The sequence below is a fragment of the Schistocerca piceifrons genome, chromosome 3 (assembly GCF_021461385.2).
Source record: "Schistocerca piceifrons isolate TAMUIC-IGC-003096 chromosome 3, iqSchPice1.1, whole genome shotgun sequence".
NCBI lineage: Eukaryota > Metazoa > Arthropoda > Insecta > Orthoptera > Acrididae > Schistocerca > Schistocerca piceifrons.
This window is the reverse complement of record NC_060140.1, coordinates 66,348,043-66,361,118: the sequence shown is the minus strand read 5'-3', so window position 1 is coordinate 66,361,118 and position 13,076 is coordinate 66,348,043. Positions and strand designations below refer to the sequence as shown.

Here is a 13,076-nt window from a genome sequence, read left to right as displayed (position 1 = left end):
AACCATATTGGCAGCATATTGCCGAGGCCTTTGTTTTCATGGACGACAAGTCGAGCACCCATAGATACTTCTTGTGAACGACTTCCTTTCCAGATAACAACGTAGCTCGACTACAGTGGCCAGCTTGTTCTCCAGACATGAACGCTATCGAACATGCCTTTTTATGGACGACATGACCCGCTAACCACTCTGAGGTATCTACGCCGAATCTCCGTTGAGGAGTGGGACAAACTAGGCCAACAGTGCCTTGAAGAACTTGTGGATAGTATGCCACGACGAATACAGGCATGCATCAACGCAAGAGCAATAAAAAGGACGGAAATGATGTTTATGTTCATCTCTATTCTAATTTTCTGTACAGGTTCCGGAACTCTCGGAACCGAGGTGATGCAAAACGTTTTTTGATGTATTTCCCATATTTTTCATAGTTTCCCAAATTTTACATATGTTCTACTATTTACACTCTCTGGAGAGGTAGTATGCCTTTGCTTACAACAAAATGCGTTACTCTAGTATTATCTGTTAGTAACAATATTACGTGGCACCAGAAAAGACCTCGCCTCGATATACAGGGTGTTACAAAATGGTACGGCCAAACTCTCAGGAAACATTCCTCACACACAAATAAAGAAAAGATGTTAAGTGGACATGTGTCCGGAAACGCTTAATTTCTATGTTGGAGCTCATTTTAGTTTCGTCAGTATGTACTGTACTTCCTCGATTCAATCAACATGTGTGGGCTGACGAGAATTCGCACGCAATTGTGCAATCACGTCATCAACACAGATTTTCTGTGAACGTTTGGGCAGGCATTGTTGGTGATGTCTTGATTGGGCCCCATGTTCTTCCACCTATGCTCAATGTAGCACGTTATCATGATTTCATACGGGATACTCTACCTGTGCTGCTAGAACATATGCCTTTACAAGTACGACACAACATGTGATTCATGCAGATGAAACTCCTGCACATTTCAGTCGAAGTGTTCGTACGCTTCTCAACAACAGATTCGGTGACCGATGGATTGGTAGATGCGGACCAATTCCATGGCCTCCACGCTCTCCTGACCTCAACCCTCTTGGCATTCATTTATGGGGGCATTTGCAAGCTCTTGTCTACTCAACCCCGGTACCAAATGTAGAGACTCTTCGTGCTCGTATCGTGGACGGCTGCGATACAATGCGCCATTCTCCAGGGCTGCATCAGCGTATCAGGGATTCCATGCGACGGAGGGTGGATGCATGTATCCTCGCTAATGGAGAACATTTTGAACATTTCCTGTAACAAAGTGTCACGGTGGTACGTTCTATTGCTGTGTGTTTCCATTCCATGATTAATGTGATTTGAAGAGAAGTAATAAAATGAGCTCTAACATGGAAAGTAAGCGTTTCCGGACACATGTCCACATAACATATTTTCTTTCCTTGTGTGTGAGCAATCTTTCCTGAAAGTTTGGTCGTACGTTTTTGTAACACCCTGTATATGTGAGTACTCCCAAGATTTAGGTATTTTTCCATACTTCTCGTGGTTTCTCCAATTTTACGTATTGTGTCCAATTATGTAACGACTTCGTGACGCTCTCCCAGGAAACAGCAATGCAGAATTAGATATCACAGGCTCTGAGGCACATCTCCCCAACTGGGAGCACCATGAAGAATAGGAAGAGGCAAAGTCTGTTTGTTAATAACATACGTCACATGAAGACTATTTGACTATTATTTCGAGGCACTAGGACATGTTAGATCCAGGCCGTTATGTAATTACCCTCCACAGTCTTTCTCACTGTACTCAATCATGCGATTTATGTGTCAGTACTGCATCGCATTGTGTCACAACGTCAAGCCACGTCTGTCGATGTTATGAAATTGTCAGCCTTCGCCCCGATTTATTACTGGTGTATGACGTCATAGTGTTAGAAACGAACACGTTGATATAAACAGTGATATACACAATTCTACAAGCCATGATATTATATAAGAATTATCATACTACATTACTACGTTATGTGAAGTCGTAGTTACTATTCTCATACCTCCAAACAATGATATTGTATATGTAGCACACCTACATGGAGAGCAAATCATGTCGTCGCTAGAGGGTGCACCATCCCCATCAAATTCCGACGTGTGCATGTGTAGCCGCGAACGCTGATGACTCCGGACACAGTGCCCAGCAATTACAGGGAAATTTGCGGTTGGTGCATAACATTGACGAACAAGATATCAGCCGCCAACTGTAATAACGGCAGACGCATCCCAAGGCGTTGGAGGAAATATCAAAGGCTGGTACTCATACAAATGAAGACGATCTCCTTACCTGAATTTCCTGGATAATACCGATACGGTACGGAACTTCTTGTACGATCGAGGCCATCAGGTACCGAATCAGAAAGATCCACGTGTTTAACATTACGCCAGGCTATCTCCCAAGGCGTGGTAGAGAAACCTCCACAATGCATGTGTAATCACTTCGCACATAGCAGCTGTTACAAATAACCCTCAGTTGTCCCGGGAAAGGATGCACCGTAACAGCAAAAACTGTTGCAAATTGTCAACTCCTTTATACATAAACGTTGCTAACAGTTTAAGCGCCAAGCACATCCCACCCCACCGTCCTTTCTATTCGCAACAACCAGAAACATATTCCCATCCATTACCCTCCAACCTTTATCCCTCTGATCTAATGTCATAATAAAAGAAACCTGCAAATATGAGCAACGTTACTATAAACCTTGTATGGTATGTAATTTGGACAGATCCACAGAATTTCAAGGACACACGCTGGACACCTGACACATTACTGTATTTGCTACGAAAACTTTCGTTGCGTTAATAATGCGTATCCCTCAGACGTGAAAGGAACTGTTGCAACAGACGTATCTGCCACCCTCCTCCGCAACGTTTTTATTTTTTATTTTTATTTTTTTGTCATCAGTCTTTTGTCTAGTTTATTACGGTCCGTCACGAATTCCTTTCCTGTGCCAAGCTCTTCATTTCATAGTAGCACTTGCAACCTACGTTCTTAGTTACCTGTTGGATCTATTCCAATCTTTGTCTTCTCTACAGTTTTTACCCTCTACAGTTCCTTGTAGTACCCTGGAAGTCACTCCCTGATGTCTTAACAGATGTCCCATCATCTTCTCCCTCCTCCTTGTCAGTGTTTTCCATATATTCCTTTCCTCTCTGCTTCTGCGCAGTACCTCCTCATTTGTTAACTTACCAGACCACCTAATTCTCAACATTCGTCTGCAGCCCTACATGTCGGATACATCCGCTTTTGATCTGTTCCGGTTTTCCCACACTCCATGTTTCACTACCATGCAATGATGAGTCCAAACCTAGATTCTCAGTAATTTCTTCCAAATGTTAAGGCTTATATATATGACACGTACATTTGATAGGTACAACTAGACTTGTCTTGGCGAGGAATGCCCATTTTGCCAGTGCTTTGCTGCTCTGCCTTTTAAAGACTTCTGCTTTTTACGTCCTCCACGTTCCATCCGTCGCGGGTTATTTCGCCGCGTAGGTAGCAAAATACCGAAACTTCATCTACTTCGTGATCAGCAATCCTGATGGAGAATTTCCCGTTGTTCTCATATCTGCTACTTCTCATTACTTTCGTTTTTCTTACACTTGCTCTATATCCATATTCTACACTCATCAGGCAGTTAATTCTGTTCAGCAGATCCTGTAATTCTTCTGCGCTTTAGCTAAGGATAGCAATGTCATCAACAGATTTATCATTGATGTCCTTTCACCCAGAATTTTAATTCCATTCCCTGATTTCCAACACTGCTTCTTCGATACATGAACTGTACGGCTGAAAGACTGCATTCCTGTATTACTACCTTTTTAATCCGAATACTTCGGTCTCCCTTTCTTATTATTCCGTCTTGGCTCTAGTGGATGTTGTATATTATCCCTCCTCTCCCTATAACTTACCCATATGTTCCTCAGAATTTAAAGCATTTGTCATCATTTGACAGAGACGAATGCTTTTTGCAGGTCCACAAATACTACGAACGGGTCTTGATTTTTCTGTAGTCTCGCTTCCCTTAGTAACCGCAACGACACAACTGCATCTCGGGTGCCTTCACCTTTTCTAAAGCCAAATTGATCGTCATCTAGCACATCCTCATTTTTTTTCTGTTCTTCTGTATATTATTCTTGTCAGTAGCTTCGATGCATGAGTTGTTAAGCTGCCTGTGCGATATTTCTCGCACGTATTAACTCTTAATTCTCGCACGTATCACCTCTTGCAATCTTCGTAATTGTGTGGATATGTTTGTGTCGGGAAGAAAAGCTTAGCTACCAAACACAATTCTAGGACTACTGTAGGCGAAATTTGCCAGGCATGTAACTCTAACAACATTGCGGCGCTATAAGACACGTAAACAGGTGTGGAAATAAACATATACGATTTTACCACACAGAAACGAGGCAGAGAAACTGTTAAAATTTCGTAGATACACTCCCCGTCGTCATGATACTGTAAAGAGTGGCCTTGGAGATCAAGCACTGTATAACGATAGGCGTATCCTCCAAGGAGCAATTACCAACATGATTAAAAAATTGCAAACAACACACACACTCACATACACAATGACTGTCGGAAAAAATGGTAGCAGGTACCTAATAACTGTGCAGTTGCACCATGTTTATGACAATAAGGTGTGTGTCGCTGTCGAGCTAGGATCGAGACTCCTGCAAAAGCCACTGTGAGCCCGCAGAGAGCCGTGAAACACACCTCTCCCGCACGTCCCAGGGGAAGGACCGTCTCACTGACTCCAAGTAACCGCGGCAAAAATCATACGGAAACTGACAGAAGACGGGAGTCACCGAGGAAAGGTGCAGAATTCTTTTCCAACTGGTTTTGTTTTCTAACTAGCACCGTCACAGTCACAACGAGATAGGTGAAACAGTAGCTGAGGATCGCACAGCCGCCGCCGGTATCACCAGAAGCTGCGGACTGATAAAGACGACAGAGTGTACCGCTTAGCAGAGACCCTTAACAGCCAGAGGAACAAAAACTGAACTAAAACTAATTGGGATTACACTACTGTGAGTTGCTGCTTTCAGTGCTATTAACAAGAATCAATCCATACTTGCGATCATTAGAACAGTATCATCAGATGTTGGGATGTTGACATTCTACCACGAATCCACCTCTCATATGCACTATGTGATCAAAAGTATCCGGACACCCCAAAAAAATGCGTTGTTCATATTAGGTGCACTGCGCTGCCACCTAATGGAAGATACGCCATAACAGCCACGTCAGTAGTCATTAGACATCGTGAGAGAGCAGAATGGGGCGCTCCGCGGTGCTCACGGGCTTCAAACGTGGCCAGGTGACTGGGTGTCATACGTCTGTAATCGGGATTTCCACAATCCTAAACATCCCCAGGTCCACTGTTTCCCATGTGATAGTGAATAGTAAACGTGAAGGGACACATACAGCACAACAGCGTGCAGGCCGACCTCGTGTGTTGACTGACAGAGACCACCGACATTTGAAGAGGGTCGTAATGTGTAATAGGCAGACATCTATCCAGGAATTCCAAACGGCATCAGGATCCACTGCGAGTACTATGGCAGTTAGGCGGGAGGTGAGAAAACTTGGATTTCATGGTCGAGAGGCTGCTCATAAGCCGTTAAGTGCCAAACGACGCCTCGCTTGGTGTAAGGAGCGTAAACATTGGACCATTGAACAGTGGAAAAACGTTGCGTGGAGTGACGAATCACGGTACACAAAGTGGCGGTACGATGGTATGGTGTGGGTACGGCGAATGCCCGGTGAACGTCATCTGCCAGCATTTGTAGTGCCAACAGTAAAATTCAGAAGCGGTGGTGTTAAGTTGTGGTCGTGTTTTTCTTGGAGGGGCTTGCACTGCTTGTCGTTTTGCGTGACACTATCACAGCACAGGCCTACATTGATGTTTTAAGCACCTTCGTGCTTGCAAGGCAATTCGAGGATTGTGATTGCATCTATCAACACGATGGAGCACCTGTTCATTATGCACGGCCTGTGACGGAGTAGTTACACAACAATAACATGCCTGTAATGGACTGGCCTGCACAGAGTCCTGACCTGAATCCTATAGAAGAGCTTTGGGATGTTTTTGATGCCGACTTGGTGCGAGGCCTCACCGACCGACATCGATATCTCTTCTCAGTGCAGCACTCCGTGAAGAATGGGCTGCCATTCCCCAAGAAACCTTACAGCGCGTGATTGAACGTACACCTCCGAGAATGGAAGCTGTCATCAAGGCTGAGGGTTGGCCAACACCATATTGATTTCCAGCATTTCCGATGGATGGCGCCACGAACTTGTAAGTCATTTTCAACCAGGTGTCCGGATACTTTTGATCACATACTGTATCGTTAGAACTCCGGCAGCACGATGTATTTGATAACGAGGCCTAAATCAGGAGCCTCCTATTTCTTACAGTGATGGTTGCAAAGTCTATATGTACAGTCAGATTTTATAAGGTCGATAGTACTAGGAGGAAAACGGTCAGTCAATCGACAGCAACTTCGGTCATGTTTGCTATCGTGATTGGGATCAGAAAAAAAAATTAATTGCTATGACAACGTTCGCAGCGTTCCATTACTATCGGATGTACCACAAGATAGTTTTATAGACCATTATAGCCCCTGTGATTTTATGTAGAGTGACACCGTATTACATTCTACCATTACCGAATGATCCTTTAAAGATGTAGTCTTCCATAACACGTGGACATCCAGCTATAAAATATAATATATATTCAAAATTAGGACCCATAAACAGGAAAGTCAACACGATCGATTCCATGTGAGCTAGTGTTAATTACCCGCAGTAGACAAACTGCGGAATGATCTCGGTCATTTCAATAGATCTGCTCGACTTGTAGGCCTCTCCCATACGTATCAGGAAGGCATAATTTATTTTATACGGCAACCAACCAACCCACTAGACCAGAAATGTGATTTTTCTTTGCATTCTTAGATTTGCGTTCACTAGAATGTTCCATACTGCTTTGCTTACGACAATGCATCACAAGACAGTTTTATAAACCATTATAGGCCCTTTTCCAATTGGGAGAGGGGGAAAAATATGTTTCTAAAGCATACTAATTTACTTACGACAAATATCCAGCAATGTTTCAAAAAGTAAATCTGTAAATTATTTGAGATATTATTGAGTGCAAAACAACCGGTTGCCTACGACGGGAGGATCTCGCAGAATGGCAGATACATCTTTCGTCGATATGGACGAAAGTGGAATCAGCACTGACAGCATGATTTCATTCTCCACGAAACCACTCCATCGAAAACAACACTTCGTTGAAAAAAAATTTAAATTTAAATGTACCATAAATAGGGTTATAAAATTAGAGAAACACCAAGCAATAGTATTAGGAGCTAATCTAAGTCATATAGATAAAAAATGTGCTATTTGTGTCGCCAACAGAGAGCCTTTTCGTATCGTCGCATGATTTGCCTATATTTTCGTCAGTGTGCCATCAATGTGTTACGATTATGAAATGATACCACTTTACGCCAAAACCAACTATTTTTCACGATTACAAATGCACATGCATTGCAAATAGTATGTATTGGGTTAGAGACATCCACACCATTCGTAATAAAATAACTTTACAGTTCCCTCATGTACACGTAGAACTAATCAAAGGATGTCAAATACGTCTTATCTCTGTAGAATGTCCTATCGTTCCACTAGCAAGGCGAATGCGCTACCAGTGGCCCTCTTGTATCTACTGGTCACAACTCCTCCTTTCGGCAGATTACGTCTGTGTAAAGACTTTTCGTTCTTTTCTTCTAAGTACATCTGTCACGCCATATCACTTATCCTGTACAAGTAACATCAAAATCCATGTGTATACACACAGGGGTTACTGTGCAGCTGCACAACATTAGGAAATGATGTCCTTATTTGTTTATAACAATATTACATTAAGTCACGTCACTTGAGTTCTATTTCTTAACGTCAATATTACGTGACACCAGCAGACATCCAAATCGGACAGATACGTAAATATTCTCGTTTTTACATACATACATCAAAAATAGATTTGCATCACCCTCGTTCCCGGCACTGATGAGAGACGTTGACTGTGAATATTGTATCACAGATATAGTCCCTTTGATGTTCAGAGGTGTCACTAAACCCGCTCAGAGATGTAAAAAAACCATGCATAAACAGTTCCTATTAGACAGAGGGGGTCCTACAGCCGATCAGTTCCAGTCACTCCACCAGGAAGGAGGTACACGGCTCGTGTTGTCTGTAGTTCAACCATGCCTAGACGGTCTATACTGCGGTTCGATTGCGTCCGCATTGTTACTTTGTGCCAGGAAGGGCTCTCAACAAGGGATGTGTCCAGGAGTCTCGGAGTGAACCAAAGCGATGTTGTTCGGACATGGAGGAGATACAGAGAGACACGAACTGTCGATGACATGCCTCGCTCAGGCCGCCCAATGGCTACTACTGCAGTGGATGAGCGCTACCTACGGATTTTGGCTAGGAGGAACCCTGACAGCAACGTCACCATGTTGAAAAATGCTTCATAACTCAAACTGTGCGCAATAGTCTGCATCATGCGCAACATCACTCCCGACGTCCATGGTGAGGTCCATCGTGGCCGAGCGGTTCTAGGCGCTTCAGTCTGGAACCGCGCGACCGCTACGGTCGCAGGTTCGAATCCTGCCTAGGGCATGGATGTGTGTGATGTCCTTAGGTTAGTTCAGTTTAAACAGTTCTAAGTTCTAGGCGACTGATGACCTGAGATGTTAAGTCCCGTAGTGCTCAGAGCCATTTGAACCATTTTGAGGTCCATCTTTGCAACCACAACACCATTCAGCGCGGTACAGATTAGCCCAACAACATGCCGAATGGTCCGCTCAGGATTGGCGTCACGTTCCCTTCGCCGATGAGTGTCACATACGCTTTCAACCAGACAATCCTCGGAGACGTATTTTGAGGCAACCCGGTAAGGCTGAACGCCTTAGACACACAATCCAGCGAGTGCAGCAAAGTTGAGGTTCCCTGTTGTTTTGGGGTGGCATTATGTGGGGCTGACGTACGTCGCTGGTAGTCATGGAAGGCGCTGTAACGGCTCTACGATACGTGAATGCCATGCTCGGACTGATAGTGCAACCATATCGGCAGCGTATTGCCGCGAATTCGTCTTTATGGACGGCAGTTGGCGTCCCCATCGTGCACATCCTGTAAATGACTTCCTTCAGGATAACGACATCGCTCGACTAGGCTGGCCACCATGTTCTCCAAACATGAACGCTATCGATGCCTGGGATAGAATGAAAAGGGCTGTTTATGGACAACGTGACCCACCAACCACTCTGAGAGATCTACGCCGAATCGCTGATGAGAAGTTGGACAACCTAGACCAACAGCGCCTTGAAGAACTTGTGGATAGTATGCCACGACGAATACAGGCATGCATAAATGCAAGAGGACGTGCTGCTGGGTGTTACATGTACCGGTGTGTTCAGCAACCTCTGAAGGTCTCACTGTATGATGGTACAACATGCAATGTGTGGATTTCCTGAGCAGTAAAAAGGACGGTAGCGATATTTATGTTGATCTCTATTCCAATTTTGTGCATAGGTTCCGGAACTCTCGGAACCGAGGTGATGCAAAACTTTCTTAATATGTGTTGGATTACCTATAGCGTCCCTACCAATATATTCGTTTCTAACACTGTGATATCACACACTAGTATTGAGACATAAATCGGCACAAAGGCTGACTACGTCATGATATCGACACTACGTGATGTGGTTTAGTGTTACGCTGCGGCGCAGAGTTCACACATAACGCGCATCTTTGTGTACAGTGAGAAAAAAAGTGGCAAATACGTTAAACTGACGGAAATTACATAACAGCCCAGCAGCAGCGTCTGCTGGTGCCTCGTAATTTTAATCAGAGAGTCCTCAAATTACATGTGTTGTTATTAACAGTCTCGGCATCTCTCTATCCTTCAGGGTGCCCCCAGATGGCGAGATGTGCCTCACTGACAGTGATATCTAATTTTGCATTGCCGGCCGCTGTGGCCGAGCGGCTCTAGGCGCTTCAGTCCGGAACCGCGCTGCTGCTACAGTCGCAGGTTTGAATCCTGCCTCGGGCATGGATGTGTAAGATGTCCTTAGTTAGGTTAAAGTAGTTCTGTCTAGGGGACTGATGATCTCAGATGTTAAGTCACATAGTGCTTGGAGCCATTTTTGAATGCTGCATTGCGATTGTTTGGGAGAGCATGTTGACGTCGGCGTGACGCCGGAAACAGTCTTGCGAGATTGAGCAAAATAGGTAAAATTGTGAAAAATATGTAACATTGGGAAAACTGCGGAAAATATGGAAAAATACGCGGAACAGCGCACTTTTACATATGTATGTAGTGAGGTCTCTGCCGTTGACACGTAGGACTGATATTAACAGAGAGACCAGGAGAAACGAATTATAAAGAAATAGTGAAACCTCCTCCCTTCGGCCCAGAATGTCTCCTGTCATAAAAAAAGGAAATTCGTGTAAAATATTTAAAATTGAGGAAACGACGAAAAACATGGAAAATACGTCAAAATGAGAGTACTAGCGTATCTGATTGTGACATCTGCTAGAGTGACGTCGTTTAACGAGATTTAAAAATCTCTCTATTCTGTGCAGCTGCAAGGTAACCTCTGAACGCAAGTGTTCCAGTGGTAGAAGATGAAAGTGTGAAAAGGGTGCACTTTTTTCACTGGTCCAGAGTGGAGGGAGGGGGCTCCTACTACTTCTACTTCTCGTGACACAACAGCGACGGTGACTCTCCTTGATCAGTTGCGCTGGATCCCAACTGTGTGGCTCGACCGAAATTCCACTCAGTTCAATCTGCGACAGTTTTCGTCACTGTTGCTTCGTGTTCGGCAGACAATTGTTGCGGGATAAACGAGAAACAAGTTCTCCATTTAGTCAAATATGTAAGAGCTAATGGGGACGGACGTACACGTTCGTACCTGCCCACCTCACGGAAACGTTGACAACATGATTGCGTCACTACAGGTGAAGCCCTGCCGCAGAATGGATCCATAGCTGCATTGCTGACAGCCTGCATGCTGTAAACTGTCGGCATAAAATTCTGTATAGCTGGCCGAGGAAGTGTGCTCTTTCTCCACGCACAATAGTGAGTCTTGGTATAGTTATAACTGTTCGGACAGGGGCGACTGACATAGTGTTGTGTACATAGTTCCGCGTAGTCAGCGCGTACACAACTTTCCACTGGAGCGCGCCCTGCTAAGCACAACAGCGCAGGCGCAGCGCTCGTCCGTCTCCGCACTACGAGAAGGCGCTGTCTTAGAGACGGACCAAATTCTTCTTCCGACGATCCGTGTATTAATATGTAACGCAGCCATTGAGATTGTCGCTAACGTAGAACCTTTTCTCCACGCGGATCACACTCGCGCAGTGATACCTGAACGCTCGAGGTATTATAAGAGTGTACAGACCTTCGATTAGTCAGTCTGCATTAGTATGTACGAGTTTGCATTAGTCTGCATTTGTCTGCACCAGTCTGTACCAGTCTGCATTAGCCTGTACCGATCTATAGTCAAGTTTCAGTCTGCACCTAATAAGATTATCATATTCCTGTACATAGCCATGAAGATAAATGTATAGACACTTTGTCAAGTATCAGAGATATGTAAACATAAGAATAACGTACCAAGACCAAAGGAACTTCAGATTGTCAATTGTAAACAGCATCCAGAATCAAGTTACGTAATGTCAATGTTTTCTATTATTTTAATAAATGTGCGTGAAGATTAATCAAGTTCTGTTTAAAGTTGGTCACCGTCAATCTGCTACTCTAAGCGTGCAAGTGGCATTTCAATCGTCTGACCTAACGGCACAAGATAAACACGCCACGATAAGACAACGAGACATATTGCTGACACTTTCCTACTTCGTTAGAGCGACAAGTCAAATAATCTGATGGTGTGCGTACCGAAGGTCTTACAGTACGCACATAACACATAATTACCGCATGCTGGCGTAGCTTGCGTGTTATTGTAACCTATACCTGGCAAAAAAGTGGTGAACATGTCTTGCTTTGTGTTCAAGTATTTCTGATGCTCACGCAGCCAGTGCCTACATAGTCTAACAACTAGCACGTGGTGCCTCAGTAAGAAATTCGATTAATAATACTTGCTTTTATTGATACGCATTCCTTCGGATACCAGCACTGTCGATCCACCGCACTTCAGTAGAGCCTTCCACAACTCCTTTAACAGATGGGTGTTTTATGTTCATAAAACAGGAGTCCAGAATAACGCCGCTGGTGCTGGCTACCTGGGCGCAAGTGGCACGGAGAACAACCGCTCCACGCCGGCCTACGGCCCACAGCAGGTGTTGGCCAGCCCGGCCGGTCAGGCGGTGTCCAGCGTGCTGGGAGGGTCCACCTCTCCTGAGGACATGCTGGGGCTGCGCTCCCAGGCCACCGTGTCCTGTCCGGACCGCCCGCAAACGCCACTCTGCCAGCTTCTTAACAGCTCTGACGTCTGCGTCTACAACATCACCCAGGACCCCTGCGAGGCCGTAGACGTGGAGGTTCCCGAGGAAGTTCTCAGCATGCTGGTCGAGAGGCTCGAGGAATTCTGGCAGCAGCTGACGCCCCAGGAGGAGTCAAACAGCCACCCGGACATAGCGGACCCTGCGCGCTGGAATTACACCTGGGTGCCGTGGAGCACGTGCAATGCTGACAGCTCCCACTCCTTCTGCAATGTCGTAGACTGAGAGATAAGGATGCTACATGATGCACTAGAAACTATTATCACGCTTGTGGTGATTACTAATAAAATCAACATTACAAATTTCTCACTTGTTTGACCTTTTGCCTACGTCCCATTCCTAATCCATTATATTTGGAAATATTTCTATATGTGTTCCTTGCACTTGCAGCGCAAGATTGACACCTGCTGGTCTAAGTTGGAATTAAATTTTATCCTGTGTGAATCCGTCCTGCATTATCACCGTAGCATATCTACCAAAATTCGCTGACATATTACTATTACAGACCACACTGG

General features: G+C 44.7%; 1 protein-coding gene across 1 annotated transcript in view; it reads left to right on the top strand.

Moving 5' to 3' along the window:
• Positions 1 to 12,786, top strand: part of LOC124788391 (arylsulfatase B-like) — a 121,737-nt gene extending 108,951 nt beyond the window's left edge. Inside the window, exon 8 of the mRNA XM_047255656.1 lies at positions 12,311 to 12,786. Within this exon, the coding sequence (XP_047111612.1) occupies positions 12,311 to 12,786 (476 nt within the window). The remainder of the gene's footprint in view (positions 1 to 12,310) is intronic.
• Positions 12,787 to 13,076: the final 290 nt, after the last annotated feature.